This window comes from Triticum dicoccoides, chromosome 1B (assembly GCF_002162155.2).
Source record: "Triticum dicoccoides isolate Atlit2015 ecotype Zavitan chromosome 1B, WEW_v2.0, whole genome shotgun sequence".
Classification (NCBI taxonomy): domain Eukaryota; kingdom Viridiplantae; phylum Streptophyta; class Magnoliopsida; order Poales; family Poaceae; genus Triticum; species Triticum dicoccoides.
The window spans coordinates 397,296,703-397,314,966 of record NC_041381.1 but is presented as its reverse complement, the minus strand read 5'-3'; the positions used below and the strand labels follow the sequence as shown (position 1 = coordinate 397,314,966).

At 49.3% G+C, this 18,264-nt stretch overlaps 1 protein-coding gene across 1 annotated transcript; it reads left to right on the top strand.

Annotated features, from left to right (window-relative positions):
* Positions 1-11,853: 11,853 nt before the first annotated feature.
* Positions 11,854-17,243, top strand: LOC119337430 (homeobox-leucine zipper protein ROC3-like). Its single transcript, XM_037609573.1, has 11 exons — positions 11,854-12,052; positions 12,265-12,516; positions 12,618-12,904; positions 12,998-13,304; positions 13,440-14,006; positions 14,109-14,216; positions 14,314-14,547; positions 14,647-14,821; positions 15,305-15,573; positions 15,695-15,790; positions 16,630-17,243. The coding sequence occupies exons 2-11, from the start codon at positions 12,343-12,345 to the stop codon at positions 17,074-17,076; spliced, it is 2,664 nt and encodes an 887-aa protein (XP_037465470.1). The 5' UTR covers positions 11,854-12,052; positions 12,265-12,342; the 3' UTR covers positions 17,077-17,243.
* Positions 17,244-18,264: the final 1,021 nt, after the last annotated feature.

The following is an 18,264-nucleotide window of genomic DNA, read 5'->3' as shown; positions in this document are numbered from 1 at the left end:
CGGATTAGATGAAAAGGGTCCTTATGAAGGGTAAATAGAAGTTGACAAAATCACGTTATGGTTATTCGTAGGTAAGAAAACGTTCTTGCTAGAACCCAATTGCAGCCACGTAAAAGATGCAACAACAATTAGAGGACGTCTAACTTGTTTTTGCAGCAATTGTCATGTGATGTGATATGGCCAGAAGTTGTGATGAATGATGAATGATATATTGTGATGTATGAGATCATGTTCTTGTAATAGGAATCACGACTTGCATGTCGATGAGTATGACAACCGGCAGGAGCCATAGGAGTTGTCTTAATTTATTGTATGACCTGCGTGTCATTGAAGAACGCCATGTAAATTACTTTACTTTATTGCTAAACGCGTTAGCCATAGAAGTAGAAGTAGTCGTTGGCGTGACAAACTTCATGAAGACACAATGATGGAGATCATGATGATGGAGATCATGGTGTCATGCCGGTGACGAAGATGATCATGGAGCCCCGAAGATGGAGATCGAAGGAGCTATATGATATTGGCCATATCATGTCACTACTATATAATTGCATGTGATGTTTATTATGTTTTATGCATCTTGTTTACTTAGAATGGCGGTAGTAAATAAGATGATCCCTTATAATAATTTCAAGAAAGTGTTCCCCCTAACTGTGCACCGTTGCTAAAGTTCGTCGTTTCGAAGCACCACGTGATGATCGGGTGTGATAGATCCTTACGTTCACATACAACGGGTGTAAGACAGATTTACACATGCAGAACACTTAGGGTTAACTTGACGAGCCTAGCATGTACAGACATGGCCTCGGAACACAGAGACCGAAAGGTCAAACATGAGTCGTATGGAAGATACGATCAATATGGAGATGTTCACCGATGATGACTAGTCCGTCTCACGTGATGATTGGACACGGCCTAGTCGACTCGGATCGTGTAACACTTAGATGACTAGAGGGATGTCTAATCTGAGTGGGAGTTCATTAAATAATTTGATTAGATGACTTAATTATCATGAACTTAGTCTGAAACCTTTGCAAAATATGTCTTGTAGATCAAATGGCCAACGCTCATGTCAACATGAACTTCAACGCGTTCCTAGAGAAAACCAAGCTGAAAGATGATGGCAGCAACTATTCGGACTGGGTCCGGAACCTGAGGATCATCCTCATAGCAGCCAAGAAAGATTATGTCCTAAATGCACCGCTAGGTGAAGCACCCATCCCAGAGAACCAAGATGTTATGAACACTTGGCAATCACGTGCTGATGATTACTCCCTTGTTCAGTGCGGCATGCTTTACAGCTTAGAACCGGGACTCCAAAAGCGTTTTGAGAAGCACGGAGCATATGAGATGTTCGAGGAGCTGAAAATGGTTTTCCAAGCTCATGCCCGGGTCGAGAGATATGAAGTCTCCGACAAGTTCTGTAGTTGTAAGATGGAGGAAAACAGTTCTGTCAGTGAGCACATACTTAAAATGTCTGGGTTGCACAACCGCCTGTCCCAGCTGGAGATCAACCTCCCGGAAGAGGCGGTCATTGACAGAATCCTTCAGTCGCTCCCACCGAGCTACAAGAGCTTTGTGCTGAACTACAATATGCAGGGGATGGTGAAGACCATTCCTGAAGTATTCTCAATGCTGAAGTCAGCAGAGGTTGAAATCAAGAAAGAACATCAAGTGTTGATGGTCAATAAGACCACTAAGTTCAAGAAGGGCAAGGGTAAGAAGAACTTCAAGAAGGATGGCAAAGATGTTGCCGCGCCCGGTAAGCCAGTTGCCGGGAAGAAGTCAAAGAATGGACCCAAGCCTGAGACTGAGTGCTTTTATTGCAAGGGGAAGGGTCACTGGAAGTGGAACTACCCCAAATACTTAGCGGACAAGAAGGCCGACAACACTAAAGGTATATGTGATATACATGTAATTGATGTGTACCTTACCAGTACTCGTAGTAACTCCTGGGTATTTGATACCGGTGCCGTTGCTCATATTTGTAACTCACAGCTGGAGCTGCGGAATAAGCGGAGACTGGCGAAGGACGAGGTGATGATGCACGTCGGGAATGGTTCCAAGGTCGATGTGATCGCCGTCGGCATGCTACCTCTACATTTACCCATGGAATTAGTTATGAACCTCAATAATTGTTATTTAGTGCCAAGTTTGAGCATGAACATTGTATCTGGATCTCGTTTGATACGAGATGGCTACTCATTTAAATCCGAGAATAATGGTTGTTCTATTTATATGAGAGATATGTTTTATGGTCATGCCCCAATGGTCAATGGTTTATTCTTAATGAATCTCAAACGTAATGTTACACATATTCATAGCGTGAATACCAAAAGATATAAAGTTGATAACGATAGTCCCACATACTTGTGGCACTGCCGCCTTGGTCACATTGGTGTCAAGCGCATGAAGAAGCTCCATGCTGATGGACTTTTAGAGTCTCTCGATTATGAATCATTTGACACATGCGAACCATGCCTCATGGGCAAAATGACCAAGACTCCGTTCTCCGGAATAATGGAGCGAGCAACCAACTTATTGGAAATCATACATACTGATGTGTGTGGTCCAATGAGCGTTGAGGCTCGCGGAGGATATCATTATGTTCTCACTCTCACTGATGACTTGAGTAGATATGGGTATGTCTACTTGATGAAACACAAGTCTGAGACCTTTGAAAAGTTCAAGGAATTTCAGAATGAAGTAGAGAATCAACGTGACCGAAAGATAAAATTCTTACGATCAGATCGTGGAGGAGAATATTTAAGTCATGAATTTGGTACACACTTAAGAAAATGTGGAATCGTTTCACAACTCACGCTGCCTGGAACACCTCAGCATAACGTTGTGTCTGAACGTCGTAATCGCACTCTATTGGATATGGTGCGATCTATGATGTCTCTTACCGATTTACCGCTATCATTTTGGGGATACGCTCTAGAGACAGCTACATTCACTTTAAATAGGGCACCGTTTAAATCCGTTGAAACGACATCGTATGAATTATGGTTTTGGAAGAAACCTAAGCTGTCATTTCTAAAAGTTTGGGGATGCGATGCTTATGTCAAGAAACTTCAACCTGAAAAGCTCGAACCCAAGTCGGAAAAATGCGTCTTCATAGGATACCCTAAGGAAACCATTGGGTATACCTTCTACTTAAGATCCGAGGGCAAAATCTTTGTTGCCAAGAACGGATCCTTTCTGGAAAAAGAGTTTCTCTCGAAAGGAGTAAGTGGGAGGAAAATAGAACTCGATGAAGTACTACCTCTTGAACCAGAAAGTAGTGCAGCTCAGGAAAACGTTCCTGTGATGCCTACACCGACTGGAGAGGATATTAATGATGATGATCAAGGTACTTCTGATCAAGTTGCTACTGAACTTCGTAGGTCCACAAGAACACGTTCCACACCAGAGTGGTATGGCAACCCTGTCCTGGAAATCATGTTGTTAGACAACGGTGAACCTTCGAACTATGAAGAAGCGATGGCGGGCCCAGATTCCAACAAATGGCTTGAAGCCATGCAATCCGAGATAGAATCCATGTATGAAAACAAAGTATGGACTTTGACTGACTTGCCCGATGATCGGCGAGCGATAGAAAACAAATGGATCTTTAAGAAGAAGACGGACGCGGATGGTAATGTAACCATCTATAAAGCTTGACTTGTCGCTAAGGGTTATCGGCAAGTTCAAGGGATTGACTACGATGATACTTTCTCTCCAGTAGCGAAGCTTAAGTCCGTCTGAATCATGTTAGCAATTGCCGCATACTATGATTATGAGATATGGCAGATGGACGTCAAAACGGCATTCCTTAATGGGCATCTTAAGGAAGAACTGTATATGATGCAGACAGAGGGTTTTGTCGATCCTAAGAATTCTAACAAAGTATGCAAGCTCCAGCGATCCATTTATGGGTTGGTGCAAGCATCTCGGAGTTGGAACATTCGCTTTGATGAGATGATCAAAGCGTTTGGGTTTATGCAGACTTATGGAGAAGGTTGTGTTTACAAGAAAGTGAGTGGGAGCTCTGTAGCATTTCTCATATTATATGTAGATGACATACTTTTGATGGGAAATGATATAGAATTCTTGAACAGCATTAAGGCCTACTTGAATAAGTGTTTTTCAATGAAGGACCTTGGAGAAGCTGCTTACATATTAGGCATCAAGATCTATAGGGATAGATCAAGACGCCTCATAGGTCTTTCACAAAGCACATACCTTGATAAGATTTTGAAGAAGTTAAAAATGGATCAGTCCAAGAAAGGGTTCTTGCCTGTACTGCAAGGTGTGAGATTGAGCTCGGCTCAATGCCCGACCACGGCAAAAGATAAAGAAGAGATGAGCGTCATCCCCTATGCCTCAGCCATAGGATCTATTATGTATGCCATGCTGTGTACCAGACCTGATGTAAACCTTGCCGTAAGTTTGGTAGGTAGGTACCAAAGTAAACCCGGCAAGGAACACTGGACAGCGGTCAAGAATATCCTGAAGTACCTGAAAAGGACTAAGGACATGTTTCTCGTTTATGGAGGTGACGAAGAGCTCGTCGTAAAGGGTTACGTCGATGCTAGCTTTAACACAGATCTGGAAGACTCTAAGTCACAAACCGGATACGTGTATATGTTGAATGGTGGAGCAGTAAGCTGGTGCAGCTGCAAACAGAGCGTCGTGGCGGGATCTACATGTGAAGCGGAGTACATGGCAGCCTCGGAGGCAGCGCATGAAGCAATTTGGGTGAAGGAGTTCATCACCGACCTAGGAGTCATACCCAATGCGTCGGGGCCGATCAAACTCTTCTGTGACAACACTGGAGCTATTGCCCTTGCCAAGGAGCCCAGGTTTCACAAGAAGAGCAGGCACATCAAGCGTCGCTTCAACTCCATCCGTGAAAATGTTCAAGATGGAGACATAGATATTTGCAAAGTACATACGGATCTGAATGTCGCAGATCCGTTGACTAAACCTCTCTCGCGAGCAAAACATGATCAACACCAGAACTCTATGGGTGTTTGATTCATCACAATGTAACTAGATTATTGACTCTAGTGCAAGTGGAAGACTGTTGGAAATATGCCCTAGAGACAATAATAAATGGATTATTATTATATTTCCTTGTTCATGATAATTGTCTTTTATTCATGCTATAATTGTATTATCCGGAAATCGTAATACACGTGTGAATACATAGACCACAATACGTCCCTAGTAAGCCTCTAGTTGACTAGCTCGTTGGTCAACAGATAGTCATGGTTTCCTGACTATGGACATTAGATGTCATTGACAACGGGATCACATCATTAGAAGAATGATGTGATGGACAAGACCCAATCCTAAGCATAGCACAAGATCGTGTAGTTCGTTTTGCTAGAGCTTTTCCAATGTCAAGTATCTTTTCCTTAGACCATGAGATCGTGTAACTCCCGGATACCGTAGAAGTGCTTTGCGTGTACCAAACGTCACAACGTAACTGGGTGACTATAAAGGTGCACTACAGGTATCTCCGAAAATGTCTGTTGGGTTGACACGGATCGAGACTGGGATTTGTCACTCCGTATAACGGAGAGGTATCACTAGGCCCACTCGGTAGTGCATCATCATAATGAGCTCAAAGTGACCAAGTGTCTGGTCACGGGATCATGCATTACGGTACGAGTAAAGTGACTTGCCGGTAACGAAATTGAACGAGGTATTGGGATACCGACGATCGAGTCTCGGGCAAGTAACATACCGTCTGACAAAGGGAATCGTATACAGGGTTGCTTGAACCCTCGACATCGTGGTTCATCCGATGAGATCATCGAGGAGTATGTGGGAGCCAACATGGGTATCCAGATCCCGCTGTTGGTTATTGACCGGAGAGCCGTCTCGGTCATGTCTGCATGTCTCCCGAACCCGTAGGGTCTACACACTTAAGGTTCGGTGATGCTAGGGTTGTATGAATATGAGTATGCAGCAAACCGAATGTTGTTCGGAGTCCCGGATGAGATCCCGGACGTCACGAGGAGTTCCGGAATGGTCCGGAGGTAAAGAAAACTATATAGGAAGTGTTGTTTCGGCCATCGGAAAAGTTTCGGGGTCACCCGGTATTGTACCGGGACCACCGGAAGGGTCCCGGGGGTCCATCGGGTGGGGCCACCTATCCCGGAGGGCCCCGTGGGCCGAAGTGGGAGGGGAACCAGCCCCTAGTGGGCTGGTGCGCCCCCCTTAGGCCCCCCTGTGCCTAGGGTTGGAAACCCTAGGTGGGGGGGACGCACCACTTGCCTTGGGGGGCACTCCACCCCCCCCCCTTGGCCGCCGCCCCCCTTGGGAGATTGATCTCCCAGGGCCGGCGCCCTCCCTGGGGGCCTATATAAAGGAGGGCAGGGGGGAGGGCAGGGACACCCAAGTCTTGGCGCCTCCCTCCCCCTGCTACACCTCGTCCTCCTCCCGCAGCAGCTTGGCGAAGCCCTGCCGGAGTTCTGCTGCATCCACCACCACGCTGTCGTGCTGCTGGATCATCATCAACCTCTCCTTCCCCCTTGCTGGATCAAGACGGAGGAGACGTCATGCTGACCGTACGTGTGTTGAACGCGGAGGTGCCGTCCGTTCGGCGCTAGGATCTCCGGTGATAGAATCACGACGAGAACGACTACTTCAACCCCGTTCTTTTGAACGCTTCCGCTCGTGATCTACAAAGTGGTATGTAGATGCATCTCCCCTTTCACTCGTTGCTTAGATGAACTCATAGATGGATCTTGGTGAAACCGTAGGAAATTTTTTTATTTTCTGCAACGTTCCCCAACAACAACCTCAAAAGTAGGTCTGTTAGCCAATCTAAAAGCCCCCTAAAATCAGCCCAGTCAACACTTGACGTTTCCTGTGTTTCACCTTCTCCCTCTTCCTCATCACTCTTATTCATCATTTTCATCAGAATAGAGTCCAAATCCTCAGGCTTTAGGATCTCTCGTTCAGACTTTTTGTTTGTTTTTTCCTTTTACTAGCTAGAAATAATTCCAACCTAGCTTTCTCACTACTTTTTATCCAACCCAGATTATGCTCAGTCAAGTCTAAAGAGATACACAAGTCCACCAAGTAGCCATATCATCTCAATCAAACTAGCATTGTTAGTGTTAAGGTCAGAAAGTGAAGTACTCGTGTTCATACCTTCACGTCCAGGCAGGTTTTTTGCTCTAGCTAAAGCCATAGCCATGTCCAGCATTGGTATATCATCATTGTGTTTTCATGCAATTCTCCCACAGTATCTCCGACCACCCACCTCATTTTCTTTGTTCCTTTGAATTCCTGCAACCTGAGTTTCTTGCACATCATCCAGAGAGATCCAGTTTTCTATCCTAAGCTGATAGATTGGGAGCCATTCTCCTTTTTTTATATCTCATCATCAGATAACTGTACTCTTTCCGCATCTACCAAATTTTATCCAACATTCACCGAGGCAGAATCTGAAATTGTATTTTCCCCCTTCTGTCACATCATTTAATTTTTGGCACTGAGCAAGATCCACTTCATTTTGAGCTTTGATTTAAGCCTCTCTCTGCTCCAGAGTCATTTTAGTTCTGGTACTAGCACAAATTGTATTTACCGCTACATCACCCTCACTTGTCTTAGCTTTTTTGGGGTCTCTTAAAAGATCCTCCTCCTCTTGGAAATCCATCCAATCTTCAAAACATTGAGACAATCCATTCTCATATTTCATCCATCCTTCTTCCACAATATTATCTAGGTAGTTCAAAGAAAATTCTATATACCATCAACATTGGGGTAGTGAGCTTAGTCCACCTTGGGATTTTATTATGATCTACTACAACTACTTTTATCCTGACCAGGAAGATTCCTTGAAGGTAACCCAAACTACATACATACTTCCCGTTGCCAGGGAGTCATCATTACAAATTTTGGCATTAACCATAATGGTTCCACCCTTCAAAGGCACCCAGTCATATATAACAGCTTCATTTATCTTGGCCATAGAAGGATAGTTTACCAAAAAGGTTGTCTCAGTGACCTTCTTAGCTTTCAATCCCATCTCCATGGGTATGTTTTGGCTAAGCACCTAACCAACTGTTCAACATACAAGTTAACATCTGAACCTTCCCTACGTCTCACCAAAGCCACTGCGTCATTATTTTCACTGGACCCAAGATCTTTGACATGTTCAGAAATGAAACAGCCAAGCCCTTCACCTCCAAAACCCACCAGAGCGGCAACTGGTTTCTTCTGATGAAGCCAAGCACAAAAGTTTGAAATATGTGAATCCTTTGAGCAGATGACACACTTAACTTTAACCTCACATCCTTTTGAGCTATGACCTTTGACTCCATATTTGTGACCAACAATTTTCTCCAAGGGCACAACTTTACCAGAAGAAGCACGCGGAAAATTTCCATCCCTAGTAACACCTCCACCTGCCGAGCTAGATTTAGTCTGATCTGATGCCTTACCAGCACTTACTCACCCTCGCTCTCTAGTGTTCTTCGAATATGAGGATGCCACAACCCTTGACTGATGGACAACGTAGGATTGGAGCCAGTATAACCCCCTGCATTGGCGGCTAGCGTTGATACTGAGCATTGCCTCCATGAAAACACGCCTCAAAACCTTTGTCCTGATAGCTTTGATCTCTTGGAGGATAGTAGTTGTTCTAGAAAATGTTGTTTTGGAAATTTCTGGGAGGGAGACATGGCTGGAATTGTTGATTGTAGTTGTACTCATGATAATTCCTATCGACCCCTCTCCCTCTTCCCCCACCACCATACATTCTTTCCCCTCCACGATCAAATCCAAAGCGATCTCCCATCAGATTTTTTTTCACCCACTGAGTTCGTCGGGACAGCTGGGCGGAGGCACCAGAGATGGGAAAGGTTCGATCTCAAGGAAGGATTAGGGTTGGTGGTTTGTTTCTCCCCAACGACCCCACCCCCATCACCCACGTGCTCTCCCGACCTCTCTCTAGCCCATCCCACCTGCCCGCAAGCACAAAATGGTCCACATTACGAATGGAAATAAAATTTTCCCCTCTCAGCACAATATCATCCCATGTATCCCCAATCTACCTTGCCGGAGAACGAGCGGTAACCGGCACCCTGGTGAGCCTATAGGTTACTGGGTATAAATTTGCCATTTCTCCCTCTAGGTAGCCAGTTTGGCTCATCGGCATTGCCTACATCTATAGTTTCCCTCCTGAATTCTCTCGCAAAAAAAAGTTTCCCTCCTGAATTTCTGAAACCAATTACTACAACTACTAACTGAATTCTGACAATGAACAACGGGTGATACAGTCCTGCGACTTGCAGGTGAGTGTACGTACCTGAACTCTGGCAGAATTGGTGCATCTCATCTATTTGTGTCTCGATTACGCTTCAGGTTGCTAGCCAACAAGTCCAAAGATCTCCCCTGACTACGAGCATCCTTCTTCTTCTTCATCCTCTTAGCTTGCGGCAAAGCGTCCCCAAAAGTAGCAGGTTGAGGAGCAACAACAACTATATCTTCCTCATCCTCTGAGCCCAACTCTTTTTCTTCCACATCACACAACCTCCAAAAGCGTCCACCCATTATGGAAGGCGGAGGATCTGCCGCGCCACCCCTCCCAGGCGAGGCAACCCACAAATCACTACATCAGCCCCCACCCTGCTGTGGTGCTCTCAGTCCATCGCCGGTTTGGGCGAGAGGAAGGGCAGCAGATCCACAGGCTTTGGCGGCGATGGAACTTTGGTGGGCATCAAACCCACCACACACTCCCACCTTGCACTGCACTGTGGATCTTCCTATTTCGCCTCCAGCTTCGCCCATGTTACAAATGTCACCGGCGGCGCGGATGGCAGCAGCATCCTGGCCCGCTCCAACTCCGTGCCCTCGAAGTAAATCCTCCGAGCAAAATTCCTCAGCTCTCGATCCGCCTAATTCCTGCAAACTTCGACATACCTTTTCCATCTGGACCGCGAGATCGGATCCGCCTCCATGTCTTTCTTCACATCCTTCCACTCCCTCATGTCCATGACATGATATCGCCGTAGATCCTCTCCGCCCTATGTTTACATCTCCTCGCCCTCGTGGCCTCCAGCATCTCCGGCGACGCGGATCCAAACGGGTGTAACATCCGGGGAAACGCTTGATATATATAAGGAAGGTGCATCAGAGGTAGCTCCACATCCTGCCGCGGCTTCGTCGGCCGCGGCGCTCCCTTAGATCCGCGCCGGCGAGGCATGGGGGTGGCTAGATGGGTCGTGGCTGGGGCGGTTGCGGTGGGGGGCGGCTATGGAGTGTAGGGGGAGGTGAGTCGCGGGAGCAGAAGCGAACATGAGGAGTAAATTATCTAATTGCGTGCTTGTGAATACAGTACATATATTACATCGGAGATGCCCTTATAATGCAGCTCAATGAAGGAAACTGCACCCGCATGTGTGTATTATGTCCGAAGCTAATTAGCCAGGTTACCGGAGAAAGTAAGAAGGGAAAGTTGAGCTGTGCGTGGTAGTTAAGGTGGTTGAACCGGAGGCAGCGGCAGTTGATGTCCAAGCTAGGCAAGCTAGGGCAGTCTCACATGGTGGTAGTAAATGTGTTTTGCAGTTCAATAATGGGTGAATGTGTGTACGTACTCCCCAACAGGGCAACAGAGGCCAAGGTCTAGCTATTTCCAGTGTCACTGTGTGCCAACATTGCCGGCATTCATTGGAGATCAGCTTGTCCTGCGCTCCCACGATACTCCCAGCCATACATCTCCCCCACTGCGCCACTCGCAGTCTCCCATGCATGATATATCGATCGATGGATCGACGGAATTCCTTCTCGATCTTCGTCTTGCACGCTTGCTTGCTCTCCTCTCGTGGGCATGCAGCATTGCAAGATCGAACCAGTTCGCCGCATTTTATACACGCCAAAAGAAAATGTGTTATCTAGTCTATATAGAGAACTAAAGAAACGTTACCAAACCGTCTCTTGGCGATATGCGTGCATGAGGAAGAAGAAGAACTGTGTAGCATACGGCGATCCGGACAGATCGCACGGTCGAGAGAAGATCGCGGCGATTGCCGAGCAGCAGCGCCCGGGCGGTACGCCGGCCAGCATTAACTGTGACGAGAACGCATGCAAAAACCTTTTTTGCTCGCCACCCGCGCGTACGCGTACGTTACCGCGCGCAACAGTAACGTACGTCGACCACTGCGGGCCGGGCATGCACGCAGCACAGCAGGAGTACGTGAACACGACACATGGGCGCCATGCCCGAGGCGCGCCGTAACGCGGCAGCCTCCCCATGGACGGATCCGCCGTCATCGGACGGACGGACGGACCGGAGGGCGAGAGCGCGCGGCTCGGCCTTGGCCTATCCGTAACGCACGCGGGAAGCGGGGGCGGGGAGGAGACGTGTTGACCTCTCTCTCCGTCAGAACGACGACGACGAGAGCGCGGCGAGTCAGTCCGTCCGTTACTGTGCTCAGGCGAGGCGGTGGGACGGAAAGACGGGCGGGTTCACGGCGCCGGCCCAGCCCGCGCGCTCGCGCGTCCGTTACTGTGCGCAGTTAAGGCGGGCATTTACTCCTCGCCCCCCGCTGTAATCCGGCCCGTAATTACCCGCATTAAATCCCCTATATTCGGCTTTCCTTTTTCCATTTTTTCACGCCTCCGCCTCTCCTGGCCCGCGGGCCCCGCCCCGGCGTGGGAATCGTTTCATTGGTCACTCACGTCACGGGCGTCTCCCCGAGGCACGCTCTGGCGCAGGGTCGCTGCCACGCGGTTTCAACGCTGGGGCTGCACTGTCAGTGAGACTGGCCAGCTGGCCCGCTCCCGTCACTGCGTTTGTTCTTTGCTATTAGGTCAAAGCAAGAGGGGGCGTGGAGTCGTAGCGGACAGTGTGCCCTCCCCTCCCACCTCCGCTCCGCTCACTCCTCTCCTCTCCTGCTGCGTCGCGAGAATAAAGGCGAGCGAGGGAGGAGAGATCGAGCCGAGTTCATCTTCCCCGTCTCCGTCGACCTCCGACCTCGAGGGACTGCCGGGGCCGGGCTGGGGAGGGGAGACAGGCGCTCAGGCGAGGCACAGAACAACCGACAGGGTATTTACTACCGCCATTTACTTCTCCTTGTCCCTCGCCCCTCCGCTTTCACCCACCCATCTATTCCTCCTCTTCCTCCTCCAAATCTTTCCCTTTACTACTCCCCCCGCTAAATCTTCTTCCCCCTCCGCCCTGTACCACCGCCCTCTCCATCTCTACCATGCTTCGTCCTCACCTTGGTTTTTACTCCATCTTACGGTGAACCACTGCAGGTCGCTGCAGCCAGGTGCTCCTCCTTCCTTCTCCTTGGTCGGTCGGTCGGTCGGTCGAGGAGTTAAGGAAGAAGAACCATGTTTGGGGACTGCCAGGTTCTCTCGTCCATGGCGGCCATGGCCGCGGGCGGCTCCTCCGCCGATGCGCTCTTCGCCTCGCCGCTCATGCCCAACCCGGGCGCGCTCGCCGGCTTCATGTCTAACTCTTCCGCCATGCCCTTTCATCACCACTTCTCCACCAACTTGATACCCGTAAGTGCTTCGCCTTCGTCTTCATCTTGTCTGTTGCCTGCATATGCATGCGAAGAAAATTAATAAATGTGTTTCTTTTTGCTGCTGGGCTGTCTTCTCAGAAAGAGGAGGGCGTCATGGGCGGGCTTCACATGGCAAAGGACGAGGAGTTGGACCTAGACATGGAGATGGAGCTCAGCGGCGGCTCCGGCAGCGGCCACCTGGACGGTCTGCTCAGCTTCGTCGACGTCGACGACGACAGGGACCAGAAGCCGCAGCACAGCGAGCCGGACGGTGCAGGCGCCGAGCACCACCCCTCCTCGTCGGCGGCCGCGGCGGCGTCGAACGGCAACGGGAAGAAGAAGCGCTACCATCGCCACACTGCGCACCAGATCCAGCAGATGGAGGCGTAAGAAATAAGAACCAAACCTCGATCTTAATGATGAAAATCTTCCTGAATTAGTAATATGACTGATGCGCGCGTATGGATGCTTTCATGCAGGCTGTTCAAGGAGTGCCCGCACCCGGACGACAAGCAGCGGCTGAAGCTGAGCCAGGAGCTGGGGCTGAAGCCCCGGCAGGTCAAGTTCTGGTTCCAGAACCGGCGCACGCAGATGAAGGCGCAGCAGGACCGCGCCGACAACGTCATCCTCCGCGCCGAGAATGAGTCACTCAAGACAGACAACTACCGCCTCCAGGCTGCCATCCGCAACGTCGTCTGCCCCAGCTGCGGCCACGCCGCCGTCATTGGTGATATGTCCTACGAGGAGCAGAACCTCCGCATCGAGAACGCACGCCTCAAAGACGAGGTGCGTACGTTTTTGCCACTTGCTTAAACCCTAGCTAATTAATGCCTGCTAGTGTTACTGTAATGTACTACATCGAGTTGTTCTTCACACGGGCTAATGGTGTACGTACGTGTTTTGCGCGTCGGATGGTTGCAGCTGGACCGCTTGGCGTGCATCGCCAGCAGGTACGGTGGCGGGCGCCAGCCTGGCATGTCGTCGGCTTCAGCGCTGAGCTGCATGTCGGCGCCGCCGCCGGTGCTCATGCCGCCCCTGGACCTCGACATGAACGTGTACTCCCGGCACTTCGCCGACTGCGCCGAGCAGCAGCACGGCGCCATGGACCTCATGGCCTTGCCGCAACAGATGGCCAGCGGCGGGCACGGCATCGCGGCGACGGCGTCATACTTGCAGGGCCCAATGACGCCCGTTGTCGTCCAGGACCAGGACAAACAGCTGGTGATGGAGCTCGCATCAACGGCCGCCGACCACCTCATCAAGATGTGTCGCACCAGCGAGCAGCTCTGGGCGCGCCGCCGCGGCGCCGGTCCCTCGTCCGGCGAGGTCATGGACGCCGAGGAGCATGCGCGGATGCTCAGCTGGCCCATCGACTCCGGGAAGCAGCAACAGGCTGACGTCGCCCACGCGGCCAGGACTGAAGGGACGCGCGACAGTGCCGTCGTCATCATGAACAGCATCACATTGGTCGACGCCTTCCTCGACGCGGTGAGTACAGTTCATCAACTTCCATCTTGATCAAATTACTTCATTTTCTTCCATTGCGCACGTACGTCTGATTAACTTGAGATCACCCGCGCATGCGTGCAGAACAAGTGGATGGAGCTGTTCCCTTCGATCGTGTGCAAGGCAAGGACCATTCAGGTCATACACCATGGCGCTGCTTCTGGCCATCTCAGCAGTGGATCTCTCATCTTGGTAACCACCCCATTTACTACCACATCGATTCAGGAGTAGATGCATGCATCGATCGATTTAGAAGTTGATTGGTTCGCTGATGAACGTACGCATGCAGATGCAAGCGGAGATGCAGTTCCTGTCTCCTCTAGTGCCGGTGCGAGAGGTGGTCTTCTTCCGGTACTGCGTGCACAACGCCGACGAGGGCACCTGGTCCATCGTCGACTTCCCAGCGGACGGCTTCCAGGAGGAGCTTCTGCAGCAGCAGCAGCAGCAGACCAGCTCGCTGGTCCGGTGCCGCCGGCGGCCCTCCGGCTGCATCATCCAGGACGCCCCCAATGGCTACTCCAGGGTACGCACCGCCTCCCCCCAAAGGCCCAATGCATGCATCTTGCATGTGTGACGTGGCATGACATGCATGGACTGAGCTCTGACACGTGGATTGACGCAGGTGGTGTGGGTGGAGCACATGGAGGTGGTGGGGGAGGAGAAGCCCCTGCAGCCGGTTTTCAAGGACCACGTCGCCGGCGGCGCCGCGTTCGGGGCCACCAGGTGGGTCTCCGTCCTCCAGCGCCAGTGCGAGCGCCTCGCCAGCGAGCTCGCCCGCAGCATCGCTGACCAAGGAGGTAAGGACCACCCTGCACCGCGTCGATCGCATCGCACGGCATGCCTTCACTCTGCTGCTTGCATTTCATCCGATTGATGTTCATCCTGCTTGTGAATTGAGATGCCGAGTCTAGATATCCCTAAACCGGTCGATTTCGCCATGTATTTCTATGCTTGGTTTTGTGGAGTACTGTGATGGTTCTTGCCTGCCCGCCTGTCAAGTGTTCGACGTTTTGCCTCAGAGGGCCAGTGCTTAGTTGCTTCTTTAAAACTACATGTCCTTTTATGTGTCATCATCGTATTATTTGGAAGGAAGATCGTAGCAATATATGTGTACATGGTCGTTTACTTGTTTATACTCGAGTGCTGCAATTTCAGCCATTCTCTTGGGATCTTTACACTGGTTGTACTTACCACTTTTATCAGTTATGTGCTGGGTTTTATCGATATTTATCCATCTTCACAAGAGCCTAATCGTATTGATTTCTATATCCTAATCCCAGTTATCCGCACCCCTGAGGCGAGGACAAATATGATGAAGCTGTCTCAAAGGATGATCACCGCCTTCTGTGCTAACATAAGTGCATCTGGGAGCCAGTCTTGGACGGCGCTATCTGATTCTACTGAAGACACAGTCCGGATTACAACAAGGAAGAATACTGAGCCAGGGCAGCCCAGCGGTGTCATCCTCACTGCGGTCTCCACAAGCTGGCTTCCTTTCAGCCATCAACAGGTGTTTGAGCTTCTTGCAGACGAGCAACAGCGCTGTCAGGTAGCGATGGTCTATATTACCTTCTCAAATGTTGTAATCGTTGTTAGTTTTGGTTATCTTCTTTATTCCAAAAAATTATTTAGTTTTTATCAGTTCCGTGATGCGTGTCATGCTTTTGCAGCTTGAGATTTTGTCAACTGGGGGCTCACTTCATGAGGTGGCACATATTGCAAATGGATCACACCCAAGGAACTGCATTTCTCTTCTTCGCATAAATGTAAGTACTCTTTCCGGTCGTCACATGTTCTGAATGCTGGATTTCCTTTGTACTTGAATAAAAAGCCGTGTACACCAAGAGGCCACAAATTCGCTCCTTTGGGGACACTCAATAATGTAACTCTTTCTTTGGTAACTAGAACTTCAAGTGTACTTAGTATCTATGCCAAACGAGTATAATCACAATTTATCACCTCCTAAATCATACTGACCATGTAGAGGAAAGTATATGATGTTTTAATGCTTTCTACAGCAAAAATGCCAAAAAATTTAGCAAGAGTTTTTCAATAGCTCATTTGTACTGAATTACTGCAGTAACTGCTATTCATTTTGATAGTGCTTCTAGTAACTTACTGTTTACTACCAATACCAACATTTTGATAGTGGTTCAAATAACTTAACGTTTCCTACCAATACCAAGGACAATAAATTAACACTGGCTGCTCAAGGTACCACATTAAATGATATTTGTGCGGTCTAGGCACAGGCTGGTCACATGCATCACTGTAATTTGCTAGTACAAAAACTTTTAGATTCGTTTATGTGCTGGCATTACGCTCACAGTTCATCTAATTTGCTATAAGAGCTTTTAGATGCAAAGAAAATAGACAATTTTAGAAATACATGTTGCGTCTTGTACACATTATATGTCTAGTGAGTCGTTCTAAATCAGTTTTGATGTACTGCCTTTCCATGTTGCAATTTGATGTACTGCCTTTCCATGATTACTTCCTTCTTTGTACTCCTTGTAAGATCAACTAAGTTGCCAGTTTACAGTTAATAACATGCTGACATCTCGTAAATGTTGAGAGCTGACATTTCTTCCACTTTCTATCACAGTCTGCAAGCAACTCATCACAGAATGTGGAGCTCCTGCTGCAGGAGAGCAGCATCCACCCTGATGGTGGAAGCCTGGTGGTATTTGCAACCGTGGATGTGGATGCCATCCAGGTCACAATGAGCGGGGAGGATCCTTCCTACATCCCTCTACTCCCCATGGGCTTCGCCATCTTCCCAGCCACCAGCCCTTCGCCTGGAGCCACCAGCTCAGACACCACCAGCAACGGCGAAACTAGTCCTGGCAATGCAGATGAGCCCGCCGCCGGCTGCCTCCTCACCGTCGGCATGCAGGTGCTGGCCAGCGCCGTGCCTTCAGCCAAGCTCAACCTCTCAAGCGTCACTGCAATCAACAGCCACATCTGCAACACCATTCACCAGATTACAACAGCACTCAAGGGTGCCGGAGGTGGCCGGACTGAGCCGGCGCCTGCAGGTTCCGACCAGTAGCAAGAGTCGCTGGGTGGGAGTGGAGGGAAGCACACGCCGCAGACCAAAGTCCAATTATTTTGCCACCTGCTAACACCTCAAGCATCCCTGTTAGCAACACAGATGCAAGGGAGGATTTGACAGGAGCCCACAAGACTAACAACAAAACCCCTCTCTTCCCGCCATGCTCCTCTCAAAATGGCAAAAATACCCTCGAGTAAACCACTGGGGGCATTTTGATCATTTTGGGAAGGAAGGCAACGTGATCCATCTCCAACCAGAAAGGGTCTTGTCAAGCTCTCACTTGCACCAACCAACACCAACAGAATCAGCTCCCAGGGCATTTTGGTCATGCGGTTCTTGCTGCTACTCTCCCTCCTCCCCCCTGCTCAGAAAGTCAAAGACTGTGAAGGTATCTTCTTTTGATTTTGTAATAATGAGAGTACTTAATTAGTTTGAGCGTGCGATTCGTCGTAGACTTTGTTCCAAGACTTGTTTAAAGCAGACTGTAATGCAAAAGAGAAGATGAAGGAAGGAGAGGAGGAGTCAAGAGCGAACCATTCGTGATCCTTCCCACTAGCAACGGAAGGGTCTCTTGGTTCGGGAATTGACTTGTTTCCTCTCTCCGCCTTGTCTGTAAAACATTTGGCTTATGTTTTGTTACTGTGTTATTGGTACTTCTACTACATTGCAATCTGCGAATCTCTTATCTCTCCTCTGGTTGTTGAATGGTAGTGAATGCGGATGCTGGCTTTTGTTTTTTGCGTGAGCCTAATCTGCGGCAGGCTTTGAATGCCTTGCCCATCTACTGCATTGGATCCATTGTCTTCAGTGGTGGCCTCGGCCTCGGCCTCCTCCTTGGCTCGAATTGTTCTGACAACCTACAACTGTGGTGGAGGACCAATTTCATTTTTGAGCTGCGAGGCAGTGCTGTGCCGAGATGCTTGGCTTTTCAAGCTTCTGCCTATTTATCCCTTCCCCTGTGCTGTACTACCGCTACACAGGGAGATGCTGCTTGTGGTTGGTGGGTGGGGAGATGCCTCTCATAAATAGCACCATGCTGTTGCTATGAAGAGGAAAGGCTCTTCTTCCTTGCCTGCATGGTGCATGCTACTCCAAGTCTGGTATCTATATATACCACGAGGCCCCTGCCTATACTGGATTTTTTTGATGCTTTGACTTGTGTGTGTGTGTGTGTGCGTGTGCGCA